At 39.8% G+C, this 23,792-nt stretch overlaps 2 protein-coding genes across 6 annotated transcripts in view; both read right to left on the reverse strand.

The window, feature by feature from the left end:
- Positions 1 to 396: 396 nt before the first annotated feature.
- Positions 397 to 11,361, reverse strand: rap2aa (RAP2A, member of RAS oncogene family a). The gene is made up of 2 exons (XM_020596523.1): positions 10,415 to 11,361; positions 397 to 2,049 (listed from the first exon to the last, which is right to left on the reverse strand). Exons 1-2 carry the CDS (start codon positions 10,726 to 10,728, stop codon positions 1,812 to 1,814), a joined length of 552 nt encoding a protein of 183 aa, XP_020452179.1. The 5' UTR covers positions 10,729 to 11,361; the 3' UTR covers positions 397 to 1,811.
- Positions 11,362 to 12,037: 676 nt separating this feature from the next.
- The window catches only part of LOC109958085 (muscleblind-like protein 2a), a 19,967-nt gene continuing 8,212 nt past the window's right edge, over positions 12,038 to 23,792 (reverse strand). Inside the window, exons 3-10 of one of the 5 annotated variants that reach the window (XM_020596433.1) lie at positions 21,930 to 22,094; positions 21,618 to 21,839; positions 21,258 to 21,512; positions 18,351 to 18,404; positions 17,838 to 17,994; positions 16,686 to 16,721; positions 15,889 to 15,983; positions 12,038 to 14,800 (exon numbers count right to left, since the gene is read on the reverse strand). In XM_020596433.1, the coding sequence (XP_020452089.1) occupies positions 14,786 to 14,800; positions 15,889 to 15,983; positions 16,686 to 16,721; positions 17,838 to 17,994; positions 18,351 to 18,404; positions 21,258 to 21,512; positions 21,618 to 21,839; positions 21,930 to 22,094 (999 nt within the window). In that variant the 3' untranslated portion in view covers positions 12,038 to 14,785. The other 4 variants (XM_020596435.1, XM_020596431.1, XM_020596432.1 and 1 more) reach the window with 4 other exon arrangements.

The raw sequence follows: 23,792 nt of genomic DNA on the forward strand, positions 1-23,792 counted from the left end.
TTTGTTTGACGATCTGAAACATTACAGTGTGACAAACATGCAAAAAGATAAGAAATCAGTAAGGGGGCAAACACTTTTTCACACCACTGTACATTCATGTGTACACTGTAAACAGGAACTACTAACAGCAAATTTGGCATACCTTTAATGGTTAATGGTGCCAATTTACCAAAATATAGAGAAATAAATACTATAAAACAGGGCTCAGGATGTAACCCACAGCTAAAAGACGGGTTTGGTTTGAAAACCTCTGATTTATAGGAGTAGTCAAAACCTATTAGAGAGAAATGCCTGTGTGAAATACTCTATGAATTGTAATAGTTTAAAAAAATGTAGAATTATATGAAAGAAGCAATTTGGTTATAGAACAGAGACACAGCATCATTTTCACTTAAGCCTTGGTCAAGTGTTGAGCGCACTTTTATTGTTTAGGTGTCAAATGAAACTGTCACCACTCAGAGAGGGAACAAAGAGTAAATGGTCACATAAAAAAATATAAAATCAACAATGAAAATGGTTACACAGGAAAAGTTTGATTCCCGTGGCAACATAGATGTACAGTTGAGACAGTGTCCAGATCCAGAAGTGTGTGTGTTTAGTTTGCACATTTCCACAGCCTATAATAATCTCAAACAAGAAGAGTCCTTTGTTGTTTACTAGCCATGCATACAGTTGACAATTCCATGTGTTGATTCAGTGTCTTCATAGGAGCTGGCACTTTCAATACAAAATATTTACACTACCATTTATTATTCTTATTCTCATTGCCTTTTTTGTTATTTATTACTATGGATTTGAATACTCTGAGCACATAAAGAGATGTTGAAACTCTTGAGCACCCCATTTCATCTTGATACCAGAAGAGAAGAAAAGAAAAAGTAAAGTATGACAAATGTTGGCATCTTCACTTTAAATGTCACTGATTCCTGACAGGAGTTTATCTGTAGAGCTATTCAAACACTGAGGAGATGAACTCCAGTTGGTTATAGTACTACTCAGGAATCTGTTGTCAGTCTTCCTAAAGAGGAAAGCAAAACATCGCACAATATGTGAAAGACTCTGCTATGTTGACTATTATATCTCAAAGTGAGAAAATAGGAAAGAGATGACTGCACCAATGTTTCAAGAAAGACACTGACTTAACCGCAATTTTCTCTCCATTCCTTTTTTTTTTAAACAACTGAAAAAAAAAAAGAAAATGGAGGTGCTTTCAGGTCACCTCTTTGGTTCAGCCCTGTAATGAGTAGAAAAACCTCCCACCGACCACTACACAAACTGAGCTGGGAGAAAAACCTGTACATACTGTAAACCAAATACTTGTCAATGTTTGCAACAACTAGAATGTAGAAGTTATTGTTGGGTTTGTGCACAGAAGCCACCTGCAACAGGGTTGTGGTTAAAAAAAAAGCATCTTGTGTGCTTCTGGGAAACAAACGAAACATTTTCAACAACCTAAGGAGATAAGATCCTAATCTGTGATTTTTTGTTGATGATTTTTTTTGTCACAACTCAAAGGATAAAAGCAAACAACAAAAGAGAATGGCATAAGGTGAAGGCATGTTCCTTTCTGTCAATTTCTCTTGCGGCAAATTCCTAGCATTCTTCATTTAAAAGGTATTCATTACTCACATGTTGCTAAATAATAATCATGTCACTGCAGATTTTATGCTTCATAGAGTTAAAATCTATTGCGTTCAACCACAAATTTATTTTCCCTTTCATTGGCCTTTGTGTGGGTCTAACTGTATAATTCTCTGCAGCAAGTCGAAGTGGAGACTTCTTGCCTGGCCTGCTCCTGGAGACCCCCGGGGCTATTGTATATTGCAAGAGGAGCAGCAGGGGTCGTCCTTGTCTGGCTGGGCGGCGTAGTCCATCTGCCGAACGATCTCAGCGAACAGTTCGTCTACCATGGTTTTGCTCTTTGCTGAGGTCTCCATGAACGGACAGCCCCACTCCTCAGCCAGGGCCTGACCTTCACTGGATGATACCTCCCGCTCGCTTTCCAGGTCCACCTTGTTCCCCACCAGGATCACAGGGACTTTCTCATATCTGAGGACAGACACACACCACCTTGTCAGAAACAGATGCAGGAGTAAGATACACTTGGCAAAAAGTGATGCTGGAAGCAATCAGTAGTTTTTGTCTTCACATTTCCCCAGAACTTAGTTCAAAAGGCAACAGTTGGAGAGCTGTGGCTCAGGAGGTAGAGAGGTCGTCCCCTAACCGCAAAGTTGGCAGCTCGATTCCCGTTCTCCCCAGTCCACATGCTGACGTGTCCTTGGGCAAGACACTGAACCCCAAATTGCTCCTGGTGCCCTCGCAAGGACAGTGGTACCATCAGAGTGTGTGTGAGTTTGTGCCGTAGATGGCTGCCTCAGTTCTGTACCGGAGACAAATTCCTTGTGTGTGTTAAAAGTGATTCTCGTTAAATTAGTATTTCAGAACGTAGTATCAGCCCCTGCTTCAAATGGTTTCATTGTACTGCTGAATCTAAGCTTTACATGCTGCATGTGACAGTCCTTTACTAATGCAGCTATTTATTTCTCTTCCATTCACTTTGTATAGCACCCAACTGAAATATGACCCACTGAAACATAAGCCATTCGACCCTCTTTCTTTCAATGGCAACAAAGGACAACCTAGCCTCACTTATTCATTTGACTTGCTTCTCCGGTTCAGGGGAGGCAGGCAGCTCTGAGAAAAATGTACAGAATCAACCAGACTGGGTCCTTCTGTGTTTAACATATTTGGCCATTAAAGCTGATGCCAGTTTTACAGTATTCCAGAACTAATGATGTGAACCAGGACATGTGGAATCTAGTCCAAATGTCATTTTTATTAAATGCATTTCTATAACCATTTTCACACTAATATAAATTAACATGAAAATCAAAGTTTTAGTCATTTTTCTGGCCCTAATGTGCGTTTTTAAGATAGTTTCGTTAAAGTTTCAATCCACACATTTCCTTTCCCTCTCTCTTACGGCCAAATTCTGTTAGTGTGTAGCTGAATAAATAGTTTTGACAGACATGCATAGTCAATTTTAGCGAGTAGTAAAGGAATTTTATTTATACAGCACATTGATTTGCAAGTAAACTGAAGTGACCATCCTGTCATCTCCGCATCTCTCTCTCAAGTTTATGCAGCACATTTCATTGCAAGTAAACTGTCATCTCATATCTCTCTGTTGCAATATAACAGAGCAAACACTGACATATGAATGAAATGAGAATTACTGAATGAATGTGCACAATTGCTTTTCCTAGAGCCGTGCTGCCGAGGCAACAAAATTCAATAATACAAACATCTGGATGAAAACTGTCCTTTTCTTATCTCTCTTTCCACTTTCCATTACAGAAGGCATTTCCATCTCAAGCATACTTTATATTAAAATGCAGTTAGCGCTGCTTCTTTTTTGCAGCAGCAGCAGCAGGAAGCAATCATTTCAAAGGTGTTACGACATTGTAGCATCTGGCTGAAAATCAAGTTAAACAGAACAGTTTCATTAACAGAATCCAGGTATGTTTTTTTTCTGTGAAAATCTGTTAAAAAACAACAACAACAACAACAACAACAACAACCACACAGTGTATTTTTAATCCGAACCCAGGGTCTTTCCCGAACCATACCCAGGTAGTTTCTGTGCCTAAACTGAACCATTTTCATTCATTTTCACTGCCAGAAAGATGTTGCCATGTCACAATTTTCGACCCAGGAAACACTGCGATGTCACACTTTTGGAGGCGTTAGTGCGTGTGTGTTTGTGTGTGTTTTGCAGTGTGAACCAACATACTGTAGCTATTATACATTTTGCTGTGAGACTGGATTGAAACAGTTCAGGTTTTTTTTTTTTTTTGCTGACTGTGGGGTGAAGCTTCTCACATAAAGAACTGGGGCAGCCCCTTTTTGCTGTAAAGGGCTCAATGCTGAACCTCCATGCCACCCACCCTAGCAATTCTAAATCCGGACACGGTGGCGAACAAGACATGAATAGTACAGCTTGGACCCCTGAAGTGTAGGAAGTGGCCATAATCCTCTGAGCTGTGGACTCCCTGCCATGTTGCTGAAGCGCTACATCTGGAGTCAGTGTGGAACTGGACTGGGTCGGGGGAGATGGTCATTTAAATAAAACAGGCTATTGCAGTATACTGTGATTATCAGAAGGAACAGCAATGATACCGTTTCACCAATAAAATAACTATATCAGTTTCAATACAGGAACACGCGGCGGGTCTCTGAGGCAAAATGCACACATCAGAAGAGAAAACAAAGATCAAAAACATCAAGGGAGATAGCAGATCATAAAACAGGTTATTTCTTTCATCCTAGTCTGAATGTGCGTCCAGCAAGGGAGCAGATTCCATCTGTCGAACTGTTTGTACCAAATTTAAATATCCATGACACTGAGCAGCATCGTCACATCTAACCAGAGTCATGCACCCGAACACCCATGAACATCATTAGGATATTCAAATGCTGCCCTCGCTCTATGAAATATAGATGGCTCTAAATTATTTAGAGATGAAAAAAAAATCATTCTGACTGCTATGGTAACAGGTATACAGAGACTGCAGGTTTCAGCTTCAATTCTTAGAAATCTGCAGAAAACAGGGAGCAGACTTTGATCAGACATGAGTCCAAGTGAATGTTAATCTCAACAGTCCTGTTCCGTTCCCAGGACTCACCAGCTGAGAGAAGTAACCGCATTTAAGAGATGATTTCAGCGTTTAGCCGGCTGAATGAGAAACTACACAGCTTTAACACCGACTGTCTCATTCACTGGATTCCTGGTGTCAATAAAAACAACAAGACCATGATTTTCTTGAGAACTATTCTGGACCACATCTAGTTGGTGGTTAGTGGTATGCTCCCTTTCTACCTTCGCTGAAAGACAAAAACGAGCAGGCCAAAAGGCAGAATTTGGACTTTTATAGCTATATCCATTTGGAGAAACCACAGGAGGTTCAGCCTTTAGTGGGAGAAATGGAGCCATTTTGGTCTCTGTGTATGTCCCAGTCTGTTTTTTTTTTAACTCAAATCCCCTGCTTTAAATCTCCCAATGAGGGCTGCAACCATATATTATCTACTAACACAGGCTATTTCATACCAGGAAAACTGTTTAAGATGGCTAGTAGCTGAGCTCTTTGTATAGATTCAAGATTTTAAAGTTAAAAGATGATTATTATTATGGTAAAATGTCCAAGGTGTAGCCTGCCTCTCGCTCAGTGTCAGCTGGGACTGGCTCTAATCCACTGATGACATGTATGACAGGGAATCTTGTCATAGCTGCCTGCATGTCAAACCTTAGAAATCAAATGAGATCATCACAGATATCCCAAACAGCAGGAGGAATTCCAAAACACAGTCCAATAAAGTCATATCAAACACCCAAGTGTGCTGCATGTTTTTTTTTTCTTTACCATAATGGAAGATTAGACTTGGTCAGCCATATGCAAGTTATACAGCTCATTTAGGCCTCATCATAACAAGAGCACAGTACACAGACATCTGTTACCAAAGGAGAACTATATATAGTCATAATAGCAGAGGAAACCGGCAGTCCCAGGAGGTGTGAGACTCTGTGACTGCTACAGAGGCTCCCAGGGCTTCAGCCATGCTGTGTCTGGACCCAGCAGTGGCTGATGCAAAGGGCAAAGGAAGCAAGGCATGTCTGTAACACAGGACACATACAGAGGTGTTTATTTAGACACAAGCCTCATAAGACAAATAACTGAGTCTGCCTGTGTCTGTGTTGTGACACAAACAACATGTCACGCTTTACGCTTCAGCCTGGGAGCCTGAAGGGGCCCAAGCTGGAGCACCCTGGCTGCAAACACCCATTCGACCTCACCCAGACACACCTTATCTATAATGCATGATGCATCAACTCACACAGGCTTTACTGATGGATAGTGGAACTGGCCGCCCCCAGGAGGCTCCGGGTTTGACTCTGACCAGCACCGTTAGGATGAGGCAGAAAACAGGCTGTGCACTGGGTCGCCTCCCCTTTGGAGGAGGGTCTTCAGTTTAGACAGTGAAGAGAAATCAGCCGAGTCAGACAGCAGAAATAAGCTCCCTTCTTTTGGCACAAAATCAGGAAAAGTACAATTTAATCAAGAACAGATTTCTTGAGAATCTAGAAATGAAGATTTGGTGCTTTTCAAAAGAATGATGGATAAAAAAAGGCAATATCAGGAATACTACTTCTTTATGGATTCTAAAAAATGTTGCAGAAACTAATTCTCTGCTTCCCATTGCCTTTGAAATCTGATGCTGTTCACAGATACATTAGAAACACTGGTCAAGAAATGTCAAAAGGGACAAGATAAATGTGTACTGAACTTGTCAGGCTGTACAGTCATCCTTGGATTTGGTGCATCACAAGAATATGGCACAATACTTGCTTCTTGGGGATAATTATACCATCGGTACCAAATTCCTCCTCGATTGTACAAAGACTGAAAATATGAAATTCAAAGTGCCACTGCATTAGAAATGTGTTGCCATTCTGTAAGGCAGGCGTAAGAGGACAGGAATAAACGTTGTATAGTAAATAGATTCTTTCATAACACATTCTATATTTCCCACTGAAGTCTGAAAAGGATATTTTACACTGAGGATATTGTTCCAGTATCAACACTAGACTTACCAGCCTGATGTTAGAAATAAAAAAACCCCTAACTCACGTAGCTTTAGAAATGTTATTAGATCTCATTTGGTACAATGATTCAGTGTGTTTTTACTGTTTCATCATCATTTTAAATTTGCATATAGTTGGATTAGGATGATAAACCTGCTGACTCTATTACCTAGCTGATTTGAATCTTTAGGGAATTTGTTGAACACCACCACCAAGACAAACAACAAATAGGCTAAAATACACTAAAAAGTCACATACTGTAGCTTTAATGCAAACGCTAGCATGTCAGCTTTTACTATATTAATAAGCTAATACTTAATAGGTATAATGTTCACTTAATTTAGGAGTTTACCATGTTAATGTTTGCTAATTAGCAGTCAACACAAAGTACAACTGAGGCTGATGGGAGTGGCACCAAATGAAGTTTAAGAACATCAAAATTATTAGTATTCAGGTTGAGGATGAGATGTTTGTACCAAATCATCCAACACAGTAGTTACCGAGACACTGCACTCAAATCCACAAATGTCAACCTCCCAGGATCAGCAACATCATTAGGATTCATCCGCACAAAATCTGGTCAGACGGTCAACTAGGGATTCATCCACACAAAATCTGGTCAGACGGTCAACTAGCTGATAGCCAACTAGAGTAATAGAATGGCTAAAAATGTTACCTGGTTGGTGGAGTGAGTTAGCACGTGTTTCTCCCACTAATTATATTTGAGCATTTTCAGAGGCTTGGCTACACTACAATCCACCAACAGTCTTTAACACATCATTTCAAAAGCCAAGTCAGTTGTTAAGTAATCACCACTAACCTTTAGCTTAGTTCTTTTGCCCAGTTTTTTCAACAGGCAAAGACACAGATGACAGAGGATCTAACTGGGTGACTGCTGCTCTTCCATTTACTGATCTTTATCCTTTCAACCAGCTGGCACATGAACAAGCCTTGGCATGATTACTTCAGTTTGTGTACAGTGTTGTTTTAGCACAATGTTGAAATGCATACACAAGTACACATGCAGCTTGAACTGGAAATATGCAGGCTAAAGGTATCAACAACACCAGCACCAGAGCAGGGCAGCAATACCCACAGCAAGGTTTACTGTGGTTCCGTTTCTTCAACCGCGGTCCTCGTGTTTAAATGCTCTGTTAAGCTGCCAAACACATCCCCGGTGTCTAATTAAGTGCAACTGAAGAAAGAGTGATGAGGGCCCCAGCGGACACAAGCAGGCCAGGGTGTAATCACGTGCACCCAGAGCCTTGGTGCTGAAACCCGTCTGTGCCACTAACAGCAGGCACTGATAGATACTGACAGGGTTCAGAGTGAGAGCACCACATGGCGGCACCTCTGACCTGATACGGTTGCGACAGGTCACTAATGTTCTGGAAGTGAGACGGGATAAACAGACAAGAAGTGAAAGCAATGTAAGGCAGTGTACAGGAACAATCTGACTGCTGAGTTTTTACACAACAAAAATCCCACTTCACAGAGCGGTCGTCCGAGTTCTGGTTGTTTAACAACTGCACCCTTGTACCATAGTTATCATCAATGCTCATCTCTGGTGAATACCTTGGGGTCAACTGTGCCTTTCTGATATCTCAATCTGTCTTCTCTATATTTAGCAATCTCCTACATTTCCCATAATGCCTTTCAACCAACCACAGAGAACATGCCTGAACTTGTTGCATTTTAGCATTATGTTTTAAAATGGCAATAGTGTGCCAGTGTATTTTCAGTGAGGAAATAATAGTGTCACTTTTTCCATTTAAAACCCAACATACTGGAGTCTGTACATATATTATTTTTTCCCCACTTAATCTGTAGAGTCCTCATTTCAGTTGCTGAGAACTGGCACAACAAGGGAAACCTAAAATTAAGACCTTGCACTATTTAATTCAAAGTTTTCTACGTTTGGCTGGAAATAAAAACATGACAAAGGTGTTGGGTTATTGTTCAAGTTTTTATATGTAAATATGTGTTTTGGTTCATAAACTTTGTTAATGATAAAGGGAAGAAGATGCACTTACAAGTTATTTGACAACTCTTTTTAAAAACTATTTACTGTACAAATGAAGAGAAATGATTTGAATGATCAAAACAAATACGCACACTTCCACTGAAAAAGTCAGTTAAAGGGAATAACACAGAATGTTGGTCACTGCTTAATTAAAGACTGGAAATTTAAAAAAAAACCTCAACTGTTTCCAACACATGAAGCACAGGGCTCTGAAATGAACTGTGTTGGATGTGTAGCACATGTAATATGATAGTTGTGTTACAAAAAATAAATTCTGCTGTGGCATTAGGGAACAGCACCAGACAGAGTTTTTAAAGTGTGAAATCACATAGCAGTCTGGCTGCATCTGCTGTCTGAGCAAACATGCGCACGTACGGTATAAACACACACATATTAACAAAGACACAGACACATGGCGGACTGAAAATACTTCTCCCTATTCTCAACTCATATGGGGGAAATATGTTGACCTCATTCTTTCATCTGGAGCCGATGATTTATAGGACTGTTTACAAGATGCATGATGAAAACTAATAACAACAACAACAACAAAAAAACATTTGGGTGATGAATAAGTTTAACTTTTATTTGGCGGAAGGTAACAGAAATAGGCAGTTGTGCCACAGTAAAGAGTGAAACATAGGTCTGCACTGTCTTCATGCTGAGCATTAGCTAAAGTAATTCACTCCATCAGTAAACAGTAGCTGTAAGCTCATTTTAATATGCTTCTTCATTGGACAGCTTTGTGTCTCTGGAGCCTATTGGACTCTTTACATTGACTGTACGCATCTACTGACACCTGCCATGACTGATGAACCCTCACAGTCACAGCTCAGTGCACGCTGCCTGCACACCGTAACGCAGGAGTTGATCCAGTGACTCGGGGGCCATCACCCGTGATTATTGAACCAGCGGCATCTATGATATGGTATATTTCTGGTTTTATAACCTCATGCCATGTCACCAGGTGAACATACAGTACACTGACTTGGAGCTAAGAAACCCTGATAACTTGACTGCACCACCACACAGCTTCAGCTAACCTCTTCCATGGTATCAATCAGCAGTCCACTCTGGTGACCTCATATCTGGATCTTCTATGTTACAACACTCACACATGAGACAATCTGAATTCTGCTGCTCTTCCTAAAGAGCTTGTTAATTAAAAACAGAAGCCATGCTCACACCAGGGTGCTTTCCCCTACACAATTTTTTTCTAGGCTGTGCTTCCTTGAAAATCTCTGCAGAGCTTCTGTTGCGCTGAATCCTGGGTATCCCCCAGCTGGGTGTTTCACAGAGGTTGCAGCAGCCGGCACAACGGACACTTGGGGCTGTAAAACGGAAGCTCGGCACATCACCAGCATCAGTCAGCTGATGGCTCGGCACTGCTGTCCTGCTAACAACTGACTGAAACATCAAAAAGTTACAGAAAGACTGGAAACAAGAGGCTACTCATGAGATCACTAATGCTTCCTTTTAGAGATGCTGGGACTGCAGTGCAAGGGCATTTGCCTAACTACAAGCACTGTGGGTAAGACTTGGGTCACCAAAATAGAACAGGCACGTAGTGTTTGTTCTATAGTCTTCCCTGAAGATGTACAGCATCTCCATTCAAGCACAGACCTCAGACCAGGCCTAGGCCCATCCTGAAACTACAGGGCCTGTCATGCCAACATAATATGTGTGAAAGAAAATCCTCAGCATCTAAACTATGTGGACATTAGTGTCTTCTTGCGCATCATTTCACCAACCTTTTCACTCTTATGATCTGATCCCTCATCGGCTTTATGTCCTGGAAGCTTTGCTGGTTGACAAGACTGTAGACCAGTATGAATCCTTGACCGTTTTTGATGTAAAGGTCCCGCATGGAGGCGAACTGCTCGGTACCAGCGGTGTCAAGGATCTCCAGCACCGACGGCGAGGAGTCTACCTCGATCTCCTTGCGGTAAAAATCCTCTATGGTGGGGTCGTACTTCTCAATGAACGTCCCGGTAACAAACTGCACAGTGAGGGCGGATTTCCCGACCCCACCGCTGCCCAGGACCACCACTTTATACTCGCGCATCGTGGATTAACTCAAGGCGTACGGTATCAATCTCCGCGCGTCATTGAAATGAACTCAGAAATGTTCCCGCACGAATCACATTCACCATTCGTGTCCCATTTTGAACGGGCTGTCAATAATACAGTCTTGCTCGCCGCTGCTCAACTATGGCAGAGCACAAAGACTCGGTCCGCCAAGCTGGATTTCATTGTAGAAATTCCCCCGTGCAGGCCAAACACGGACAGCTAGACGAGCATCCGATGACTGTAACTGTCCAAAATGTGCACAGGACTAACAAAACATATCGTCCGATGATGTGGACCGTGCGGGCTTTCATCTGCTTAGCTCAACCCTCTCTGTGCATCAGAAAAAAAAAACAATCTTGATCCATCAGGACATTGGGAAACCGATGGATTTGCCCCTAGAGCGAACTGCGGGCGCAGTATTTGAAGCCGAAGGCCGCCTCACAAAAACAGCACCAACTAAAATCGTGTCGACATTGCATTAAAGAAACTTGTGCTTCTTTGCTTCCTCTTCACCATCGCTGGCATGACTCCGTTTCCCCCCCGCTCTCCAGTGCAGCCCCATCCGCCATAATCTCGGGTGGAGACCCACGGTCGCTGCGTAACTAGCCGGTCCCCAATCGGCTCCCCTCACCGGTCGCTGCGTAACTAGCCGGTCCCCAATCGGCTCCCGTACCGGGGCAAAAAAAGAAAAGAAAAAAAAAAGTGGCCCATCCCTCTTGAAACGGGCGTACGAACAGTCCAATTGCTACCTGTGCTTTCTGTAAACATCACTTGTGTCTGAATGGGAGCCGCACGGAGGGAGCCAGTGAAATTCAGCGGTTACATTTCCGTTCATGTGTTAAAATTCCCATCATTCGGTTGCCTCAGTGACATCTAAGGAGAGCTCATCCAATCACAGAGGCAAGTAGAGGACGTAACTCTAACGAGAGGAAAATGCACCGGATGCTGTTGCTATGGTAACGCTGCACTTTGTTGCTCCTTTCCAAATTTGAGATCGCTGAATAAAAGCTGATAAATTGTATAAAAATTATGAAGCCGTTTTAAAACCAGCAACATGATCTGTCTTATTTGACCAATCCGACTTTCTCTAGTAGTAGTTAATGAAGTTAAACTTTAAACTGTTTATCCACCTGAATTGATTGATTTCTTTTTCATTTGTGAGTTGTGTTTTTGAGGCAAACCTCTACTTTTTGCAAAAGAATTCAGAAAACATGCATATCCTTGGTTCTGATGCAAAATAGATGTACAGCTCACAATCAAAACTCACAGTGTTGCATTTAAATTACATTTATTTATTTGCAGTATTAGATTTTACACAAATTTGAATTTACAGAAACAAAACCATCTACATTATGCACAAAACAAATTATTTTCACCTATAATTTACAGACTAAAAATTTGCCAACAGTTTAAATTTAGGCCAGGATGGAAACAACTGGCATACTTCAAGGTGTGATATAGTTTACCGTTCATAATGGCAGCTAGTCGGTCCTCTTCACATAATTTTGACCTTAAACAAAACAGTCATGCAGCAGTCATAACTGAATTAATTTTATTAAGGAATTTCTAATTTCTGAACAAATGCAAACTTAGGAACAGATCAAAGATAAGGCATAAGGATAAGTTCACAAAAAGCCTTCTCAGTCACGTGACTGCTGAGAAAGTGCTTAGGAGAAATGCTGCCATCAGTCAGTCTGACAAAACATTCTTACTGTCCACATCTTTTTGACTTGGGTGATCCAAATCTCGACCTCCATGTGCAGGCATATGCTTGACATTCAAGCTTTTTACCAAAACGGGGAAACAAACATTCAGAAAACTGCCTTTTACTTACAGGCAAAATAAATTAGGGAAAATTATCCTATCTAATAATAACCTACACTGAAAGCAAACATAAAAAAAAATTAAGTTTAAACAGCAAACCATCAACCTTCTGACTTCTGAAAATTTAGACCACTCTGCAAGAGATTATATTTTTGTTGCAAGATGCTAGCATGCAGTGGAAACCATGTAAAATGCAAAAGTCAGACTTAAAAACTAAAATTTTTATGCACGGAATCACTTAGTGTTTCACCAGAACATAATAGTCAAATATCTGGCAGTACAATCTAACCTGTTATTTTGAGGAGGAACAACAAAATCACTTACAAATATACAGTTTTTAAAATCACACTAACATCAGGCTGCCTCAGCAGCAAATTAAAATAATAAAATGACAAACTACACTATTATGAACATTACTTGCACCTCTGTACATAAAAACAATTCTATGGCCTAGCTCATACAGAGGTTTGTAGTCCTTTACAGGTGACAAGGCAATGACATGAATGAAAATGTTCCTCTTGGCTCCAACATTTGATCCCTTGACATAAATGACTTTTCATGGGATGGTACAACAAATCAAGGCCCTTTAAGAAACCTCCAGCAGAGCTAAGGTCCATTTCATAAGTTACATTCATCATTAAATAGTAAAATGTTTTTAAAGATAAACTAGTAAAATATGCAAATGTACTCCATATATTCCACCCAATGGCGTGTAAAATATCACTAGGGGGAATATACTGTACAACGTATATGAAGTTTTTCAAGAGAATATTATGTATATGATGGAAACTAATTTAAATGTCAGCTATTTTACTTAACCAGACACAATGCTCATTCTGCTGCACATTACAAAGACAAGTAACTGCATATTGTTGTGTCAATCATACACAACTGAAGTTCTTCAAAATTTCTACTTAAATTCTACTTTATACAAAGTATTCTACTTTGCTGTAAATTACTTTATCATCTTGAAAGTAAAATAAAATAAAAAATAACCTGGATATTATTTTTTTCATTCATAGAACCCTAAACATAACTAAAATTAACTGTAAGACTGCATCTAAACAGGCATACACAAAATGCACTGGCATGACACTGCAAAACAAGTACATTTCTTTCTAAATGTGGCTTAAATAGAGTAGATTTAATTGAGCGACACAGCCTTTTAAATATGCTTATTGCGTGCACAATTCTTTAGGCACTTGTAACATTCAAAAATACAGTACTGACAACTGACTGTACAGTTTACACACTACTAAACTCAACCCTTAAAGGATCACAAGAACTTTAGTTTGAATATGAGCAGTATTTCTACACAATTTACTGGGTTAACTGCAATGTTGTGAAGGCTCTTCTTAAAAAACACTTTTGCTATATCTTCAAGCTGAACCAGGGGCCAGTTTCATAAAGATCCTTTAGACTGGTTTTATATGCAATGCAAAGGCACACCAGGAGGTGGAGCACTGATCCTGTTCTCTGGGGATTACTGTAAACAATACAGATCAACTACCCTCAGAGTACTTTAAAGGAGGAGCCTACTCTCAAATTACAGGTTTACAATGCAGAGTATAAAGTTAAAATAAGTGCTGTCTACTACTTAGTTTCAAATTATTAAATCTGACACTAGATAAACAATCAATGTGAAAAAACATTGTTTATATAATATAAGACATCCAAGAATGATCCAAATCAATAAAACAATCACCAATAGACCCCTTTACACCTGACATCAACATATATTGTCTACACACTGAAAGCCGATTTCAGATTAGATGTGTCGTGCTCATCTCCTCCACTTGTAATAATTACATCACTTACAAGTGACAGTGAACATTTCTATTTGTTCTCCTATCAGTTCATATCAAGGTGTCACTACCTATTTTCTGTTTGATTTTCATGTGTTTTCTCATTGAATATGTTCACCAAAGTTCATGAATTGAAGACTGCTTTTCAGCTCATTAAGAGGCTAAATGTAGCTCTGACCAGGAGCAAAGGTGTGTACATACAAAATCTTATGTGACATTTTTTAAACAACACTATAATCCAAGTTTAATAGAGTTATATAATTTGTTATCAGAGATCAAGGTGATATCTACAACTTCTCCATCAGTGACATTATCAGCATGCAGCTTGTTGTATGTTGTGTGTGGTGTGGACAGAGTATTTACAGAGTGGTTGTTTGGGGTCTTTGACAGCAGGAACAGGGCATCGACTTCTGTGTTTGGTGGTTACTTGAGGATGATCTGTTTCAGGGGGGCAAACGACAGGCACTTAGTAACTTCACACAATAAACATACACTTGGGCCAAATGGGTTTTTGTTTTATGAGAAAGTGCATCGCATGCTAATCAAGGTTTACTGTCACAATAGATGTAAAAATGACAAGATTAAATGAAATGAATGACTTGCTGGTTTCAATTTACCCCTTAAGCTTCATTAATTTCAAACAACTTTTCCATACTTTTTGGCGGCCTCATTACTTCAAAATAATATATTCTTGTTTACCATTTTATACACATTTTATTTAAACGTCTGACAAATACACTGCTTAATTTTTCAATTTAAAGTAAACTCTACATGCATTTCTAAGGTGTTCATAAAGATGGCTCCACCAACGGACAGTTGGAGTTTAAACAATAAGTTTTATATAATGTGCATGTGACACCACACATAGACAAACACTGGAGTTAAAAAAAGAAATAGAGTTAACATAATGAAGAATATTGTTGTTGAGGACTATTTGACTTCTATACAAACTTTACACATCAAAACCAGTGAATGTTTAGTCTGGGCAGCTGAGATTACCAAAATATAGATAATACAAATTTCATAGTCAAAGTCATAGTTGAATGTGGCACAGAAATAGGCACAACTTGACATCACCACTCCTGAATGATTTACTATTATGATGTCTAATGTCTAATTTAAAACCTGGTCATGACGACATATTTTCACTGATGACAGCAATACAATAATTGTAAATATTATCTAATTAAAGTCACTATTGTTTCAGTATTTCCTCCTCAATTTAGAAAACACAAGAACTGCATAATGAATAATGATAGACTTGAACAAAGTGCAAAAACAAACAATAAAGAACATTACACCATTTGCAGACGAAGACCACTAAAAAAAAGTGCTGTGTGTCATAAGGGAAAGGGGTGAAATGAAGCCTAGTAGATCTGCTGAAGGTCTACAGGTTGATGAAGCTTTATGACAGGCAACACAAGCAGGGCAACACTATGCTGACAAAGCACCTCCTCTGATTTAAAGATGAAGCACTCATTCAGAGTTCAAGGATTTATGACAGAAAGCTTTAAAAAGGAGCAAACCTGATTGGCTGGTGCTGTTGCTGCGTAGGGGACACTTGTGGCGGGAGTAGTTGCTGCAGAGACAGTAGCAGGCGTAGCACTGTACATCATGGGGACTTTCAGGAAAGGAATCATAAAAGCAATGGAAAGGGAGGCGGAGCATTATGGTAACCATAGCAATGTCTTTCTTTCTCTTGCCAGGCAAATACAAAATGACAGCAGCAAACCATCATTGGGTTAGACCAGCAGATGGCATGTGATCACACAGCAAAGCGAGACAGCAGGGGGAGAACATAAAAGGAGGGCTGATAAGAGATAAAATTAGGAAATCTGTCCATGATGTGACATCCCTAAAAAGATGACATGTACAGCAACGCCACCAGACACCATCAACGTGTTTTTATGGGCTGTTTAAGGAGTTTTCATAATGTAATACTGTACATCTCAGGGATGACTATCAAATTTCCTAACCCAAGATGCGTGGCAGTTCGACAAAGAAAACACATCAAATTGCTTTCGTGCGTATATTGTGCATGTGCTTTGACCATTTGGAATAACATTACAAGCAAGTAGAGTATATACAAGGCTTGGTGACTGTAAAAATACAACTGACAAATATGAAACACAACCAAAAATGTTTATAGAAAAAAATTAAATTATTTAATGTGGCTTGCTGATTAGTGGATCCTGATTCAAACGTTTGCTTTCCTATGCAGGAACAAGAATATCTTTTAGAAACACAGTAGAGAAGTGTCACCTGTGTTCTCCATTTATTATGAAACACACTGTAATTTATAAAAATAAAGGTAGGGACCTACCAATGCTGTTAGCAGGAGTCATACAGAACACAGAACCTGTGTGATAATCAGATGGAAAAAGAGAAGATATTTTTGCGCGACTGACTGTATCAATATGATAAAACACTGGTTTGACTCCACATAAATAAAATCTTTAGTTAAGTAGACATTAAGAAAATCAAAGCTTCAGAAACATGCAGATTAAGTCAAGCTGAGTAACACACTACAGTATCTACAGTTTTTGCAAGTGCAAGGAAAGAAGAAGCGGCTCTAGGTTTAAGGCTAAAATATGAAATTCCAATGGAACGGCAGTGGATGGATCTGCTAGATGAAGCAAAATTATTCCATGCAAAGGTTTTACACAGATTTAAACTGTGGTTAATTCTGACATGCAATTTTGCACTGCTAACCGGTAGAAAGTCATCTTGAGCTTCATGTGGACAGACAGACGATGAGTCCAAAATGAAGGAAGCTATCACAGCTTTTTAGCTGTATTGTATCTTTCACTTTTATTTAACCTCCTTTGTCACAGCAAAAACTGTTCTACACTAGATGTTAGCAACTTCAGCTAAACTAATCACCATCAGCAAGCCTAACAGTTTGGTGATTTTTTTTTTTCCCCCTCTGCAATAATTGGAACAGAAAAGAATGGTGTGTGATGGTGAACAAAATACCAGAGGGACATAAATAAGAAAAGAGAGCAAACAGGCGAACTAGTGTGACTGACTACTTGGGTTAGCTCTCCAGCTACAGCAGCTCATAGATTACACCTGTGAATAGTCACTACATCACCAAGCTACCAGGCCCAGTGGTGTGACTGCTGCACACACTCTCATGGCTTACTGAGACACCTGAATAGAACAGAGCCATTACTAATGTTGTAAAAAGTGTGCGTTCCTGCTGTGACAAGTGACCATGTCTGCTGTGAAAAAGGTCTATATTCAAACTCTCATTAATCAGGATTTAGAGTTTTCATTTAGCAAAGTTCCGATGTATTAGACCTGTCTTTCTGCAGTGTAGACAGCTACCAAGTTCTTATATCAAGCAACAACATTAAGTGTGTATGACATGTGTGAGTAGTTTTTAAACCCACAAAAAAGTAGCAAGATAGAAATGAAACAGAAAATGGCAAGTTGTATAAAATGCCTGTTGAGCATCAAAACCAACTATTACCTGTGGGATAAAATGCTGCAGTGGGCTGCTGCAGATGTGTGTTGGCCAGAGCCTGTTGGTAGTGCAAAAAACTGGGGCTGAGAAAAGAGCTGGCCCAGCTGTTTTTCTCAAGAGCTTGTCTCTTTGGTAGGGACTGCAGGATGCTGTGAGGAAAGGCCTGACAAATGACAAGAGGAGACATAAAACACTAAAACCTCCCAAATTTCCATTCTCTCTGTTCAGCTACATTTTACACAGATTTAGTATTTAGTATTCACAGCTACAAAAAAAAAAGGTAACTGTTATCACATAATGGAAAAAAGAAATCAAAACACAGTTGTAGGATACAGATATGATTGGAATAATGTAGTCACAAAAATTTACTAAAGATCTGTCAACTTATTAAGCTTGTAAAAATACTGATGGTGATTGTGCACATAAAAACTAGATGAGACTTGGAAGAAGCCACAATGACAAAAATAAATGTTCTACAGTACAATTAATAGCTACATGCAAAGCAAAAGGTGAAAATACCAGGTCTACAGCTGCGTCGAGGGGTCGCTTCATTGCTTTGGCAGTCGCCTGAGTCTTATATTAGCAGGCAGCGAGCACATGATGGCAGTGGGCCAATGGGATTCAAGCGTATTAACAAACAGGTAACAGCAAGCAGAGGTGCATCATGGGGGACAGCATTGTGGATAGGTGAGAAGGGGGAAACAAAACAAAAATAATCAGAATGTAGTATACCACGTAAAGCACAATATGCATGCACAGTAACCCAAATAACGAATTAAAGGACACATTAACTAAAAATCCCTGATTTAAAAGACTCACGTGTACAGATAATTAATATCTTGACAATCGAGACTGATGATGATAAGGTATAATCCTGTAGACCCTTTACATTATGTATTGTATAACACTTGGTTAATATTTCAGAGTTTGCTAATTGTAATCAAAACAATACTACAAGGATGCCGTTGGTGCAGTTGTGCACACTTTATCATTTTACAGCTTTAAGGAAGAGGCTAACAATGCAATGCACAGCAAGCACTGAAAAGTTTAACTGTTAAATGAAATGATGATAGGTTATATGAGAGCAAGCCAAAAGCAACATCACAAATCAGCTGGGAAAAAACCAAACAAACCATGTATCCAATGTCACAAAGCACATAATGGGGAGCTTCATTTACCACAGTCACACTAAGGCCTTTGGCGGAACTGTACTATACGAAACAAAACATTTTTGTGAGTTTAAAAAAAGAGCAGCCAAAAACTCATGCAACAAAATATAATGTAAATGTAACCATAAACGTGTGATGGTCTATGAAGTGTAAGGAAACACATTAGAGCAAAGTTAATGCAAATCATTTTTACCGCATATTTCCAATTTGTGGTAAAGTGAGAGACCAGAAACGGCCTTTTGTTTAGTGTAACTTCAGCAAAGTAAATTAATGCTATAACTGAAACCAAATCATGAAATATTATTAGATGCAAGTGGCAAAAGATTAGGCAGAAATTCTTAAGGGGAAAAAGGGAAGTGTGAACTACACTATTTGGGCACTTTCCCATGTAGTCAGTTATCACAATGCTTAGATGGTTCATACTGTACACACTGAAAAAAATAAACTTTAAACTTTTAAGCTTTAGCTGCAGCACAGCACCAGTTCTGCTTGTCAAGTGTCTGATGCATCTTTCAGTGGCCCTATTTAAAGGCACAACCCTGGAAATGTAAATAAAAAGGGACACCCCCTGTACCAAAACTCAAAATGCATGACTGGGACCTGCTGTCACTATCAAATTGATAGACACTCTTTTAAAACAAGGACTAAACATAGGATGAATCAAATCTAAACTGATCTCTGCATAATGTGTTCTGATTTTACATCTGTAGTGCTTGTAAACACAGGATGAAAACAGGCATATGGTCTTGATTATTGGATGAGAAAGTCACAAAGCACAGATCTTCCATTTATGATTAAAACACCTCAACCAGGCATGTGAATATACAATAGGTTAAAACTGATCTAGACTAAGAGATATTTTATATCTGTGAGGTGTGCCACCCTGGGGGTGTGGTAGGGATGAAGGGGGGGCCCATGAGACAAATATATAAAGACTGGGGAAATCGATTGTGTAGATTTTGTCTGACAGGGGCCCCCCGCCAAAAAAACAGCCTAGTTCTAAGAATAAGTTGGACTTTTGAATTACAAATGACATTGCATTTGTCATGGCAAACACAAAGACAAAAAACACCATCATATACAGTGGTGTGAAAAAGTATTTGCCCCCTTACTGATTTCTTATCTTTTTGCATGTTTGTCACACTGTAATGTTTCAGATCATCAAACAAATTTAAATATTAGTCAACGATAACACAAGTAAACACATCATGCAGTTTTTAAATGAAGGTTTTTATTATTAAGGGAAAACAAAATCCAAAACTACAAAGCCCTGTGTGAATAAGTGTTTCCCCCCCCTGTCAAAACATAACTTAACTCTGGTTTATCGCCCCTCAGTTCAATTTCTCTAGCCACACCCATGCCTGATTACTGCCACACCTGTTCGCAATCAAGAAATCACTTAAATAGGACCTGCCTGACAAAGTGAAGTAGACCAAAAGATCCTCAAAAGCTAGACATCATGCCAAGAGCCAAAGAAATTCAAAAACAAATGAGAAAGAGAATAATGGAGCGCTATCAGTCCGGAAAAGGTTATAAAGCCATTTCTAAAGCTTTGGGACTGCAGCGAACCACAGTGAGAGCCATTATCCACAAATGGCGAAAACATGGAACAGTGGAGAACCTTCCCAGGAGTGGCCGGCCGACCAAAATTACCCCAAGAGCGCAACGACAACTCATCCAAGAGGTCACAAAAGACCCCACAACAACATCCAAAGAACTGCAGGCCTCACTTGCCTCAGTTAAGGTGAGTGTTCATGACTCCACCATAAGAAAGAGACTGAGCAAAAATGGTTTGCATGGCAGAGTTCCAAGACGAAAACCACTGCTGAGCAAAAAGAACATAAAGGCTCGTCTCAGTTTTGCCAGAAAACATCTTGATGATCCCCAAGACTTTTGGGATAATACTCTGTGGACAGACGAGACAAAAGTTGAACTTTTTGGAAGGTGTGTGTCCCATTATGTGTGGCGTAAAAGTAACACCGCATTTCAGAAAAAGAACATCATACCAACAGTAAAATATGGTGGTGGTAGTGGGATGGTCTGGGGCTGTTTTGCTGCTTCAGGCCCTGGAAGACATGCTGTGATAAGTGGAACCATGAATTCTGCTGTGTACCAAAATATCCTGAAGGAGAATGTCCGGCCATCCGTTTGTGACCTCAAGCTGAAGCGAACTTGGGTTCTGCAGCAGGACAATGATCCAAAGCACACCAGCAAGTCCACAGTTTTCAGTGATCAGAAGGAGAAGGCTCTGTCTTACCACAGCTGCAGCTGCAGCTTGAGCTGCCGCGGCTGTCTGACTGACTTGTTGTTGACTGGATTTGATTTTGGCCTGCAAGTGCGCAGGTGGGTGAAAATACTTGCACTTCTCCCTGGAGCAGCGGTTCTTGATGTAGTCCATGCAAACAGTGACAGTGTTATCAGTGGTGTCAATCATTGGACTGTTGCTAGGGTGAGCAAAGCGGCAATCTGTTTCCCCTCTTGTACAGTTTCCCCGCTGAAACTCACGACAAACCTGAGGGAAGCAATTATAAAGTCACTGAGAGCTCTCAGCAACTGGCCAGATAAATCACCAACATCATTTTTCTATGTTAAATCACTCCTTGTGGTGCATGAATACCTCTAGTTTGTCTGGACGCTGCAACTTCTGTGATGGAGAAGAAGCAGAAGACGAAGAAGAAGAACTCTGGACCGTGACAGGTGGGCTCCCAGGAGTAAGAAGTGGAGTGCTGGGAAGGATGTCTGAGGGAACGAGGCTCATTCCATGACTCAGAGGTGTCATGTATGAACCATACCCAAGACCGGTATTTGTGCCAAGTCCCTGTGTGAAATAAAATGTAGGCTATGGGGGGAAACACTATTATACTACAAGTGAGACAAGTACTGTTATATACCACAAAAGACTAAAGAAAGAGATTCATGACGACCTTACCACAGGCTGAAGATTGGGGCCAGGGATCATGAGCTGCATTTGCTGGGCGAACACAGCCGCTGCTGTCTTTTGCTGGATGAGATTATTGCGCCCATTTATCTCCAACTGGGTTTTTAAATGTGAAGGTGGATGAAGATATTTGCAGTTTTCTCTTGAGCATCGGCCCTGTATTTAGAGAAAATAGAAAGGCATTAGAAAAACAGGCTTGCAATCTTTATATTCTTCTAAATGATCTCATTCTTCCTTATCATAAAGTGTTGCACTTAGTTAAAAATGAGGAAAAACCCTTTTCATCTACATACCGTAACTGATAGGTATTAGAACTGTCACAGTCACACTAAACTGTAATAAAGTTAGTCTTCCTTTAATCAAAGTTTATTACACTGTCTAATAGGGTGCAGTAGTTGAAGATTACTCAGAACACAATGAAGAGCTTTAAAGCACAACCCACAGTATTAACATCATGGTCTTTGTTTCTGCCCCACTCCCACTCAAGCTGCTCATACCCATCTGCAGCGTCAGTGGATTCATCAGCGTACTCCTCTACATGATGTGGTAACTTTATGGCTAAAAACAAACCACTGCTGTTGTTAGGTAACTCCCTGAATAGTGCACAAGACTGTGCTTCTAATGCAGCCACGCAGAAAGCATGTTTGTTTAGAAAAGGTGAAAGACCCTTATAATCAGTTGTCAAGGAGCAAGGGAAACAATTTATCTTATCTCAGATCTGACTTCAAACCGACCTCCAGACGCTGCCTGGTCTTGGTTACAGACATGGCAAGAAGCCACCATCAATGCCACTGTGGGATACATTTTTATGTAATTCGAGAATTTTTCAAGGGCAGCATCACATTTTATTTGTAATAATGTGAACAAAAAGCTATACAGTAAGTGTTGCCTTCAGCCATTCACTTTCAGTGTCTGTGGGTCAGAGCTAGAGGTCAGAAATGTTCAAATTTTAAACATAGGCTAATGGGTTTTATTGTGCAAAATGGTCTAAACAGAGATGAGAACTGTCATGAAGGTCTGACACACTCCACAGCTATTCATCACTTCTACCTCCTCACCTTGTTACATAAAGGAAACATGATTTCTCATATTGGCATTTAAGATTAGCTCTACAAGATAGGCTAGCATGTATAACTGTTACCTATTGTTTATTTACAAAAGTGCACCAAAATTAAAGCCGCCTTATAAATTCAGAATTTAATCTGGTACTAAATAAAATGTATCATTTAGAGCTGCAACAATTCCTCCATTAATTGATTTGTCGAAAGTAACTGGAAACTGCTTTGATCTCAATCATTTAAGTCACATTTGGAGTTAAAATGACAAACATTCCCTGGTACAAGCTTGTCCTTTGTGAGAATTTGATGTTTGTATTTTTCTTATGAGATGGAAGTTAAAGCAACAACCAAGCACTTCCAATTATTAAGATCTGTACTGACCAGCTCCTTACTGATTAACCTAAGCTCATTACTTCTCCTCGACAAACCATTTAACAATATTCAAGATGAACAACATATGTTGTTGCTGTTATAGGAATAACAACAACAACATGTATGTATCCAATGTATCTGCGACGGTATATTGATATCTGCGACGGCAGATGAGCGTTGGATTCAACAACAACAAGCATGACCCATGTACGGAATGAGGCAGGTGATTTGTTACAGAAGTTAATAGATTTTGAGGGACTGGAGCTGGAACTGAACACAATTGGAGATACTGAAATTCATTATCATGAACCGGACAAAGATTTTGACCCTGAAAAAAAACTTTTTTAAGAACTCTGAAAATAACTGCAAGTATTACACGGATGAGCAGTTTAACAGCAATGTCAAGACTGAAAACAAATTATCA

The sequence above is a fragment of the Monopterus albus genome, unplaced genomic scaffold (genome assembly GCF_001952655.1).
Source record: "Monopterus albus unplaced genomic scaffold, M_albus_1.0 scaffold30.1, whole genome shotgun sequence".
Classification (NCBI taxonomy): domain Eukaryota; kingdom Metazoa; phylum Chordata; class Actinopteri; order Synbranchiformes; family Synbranchidae; genus Monopterus; species Monopterus albus.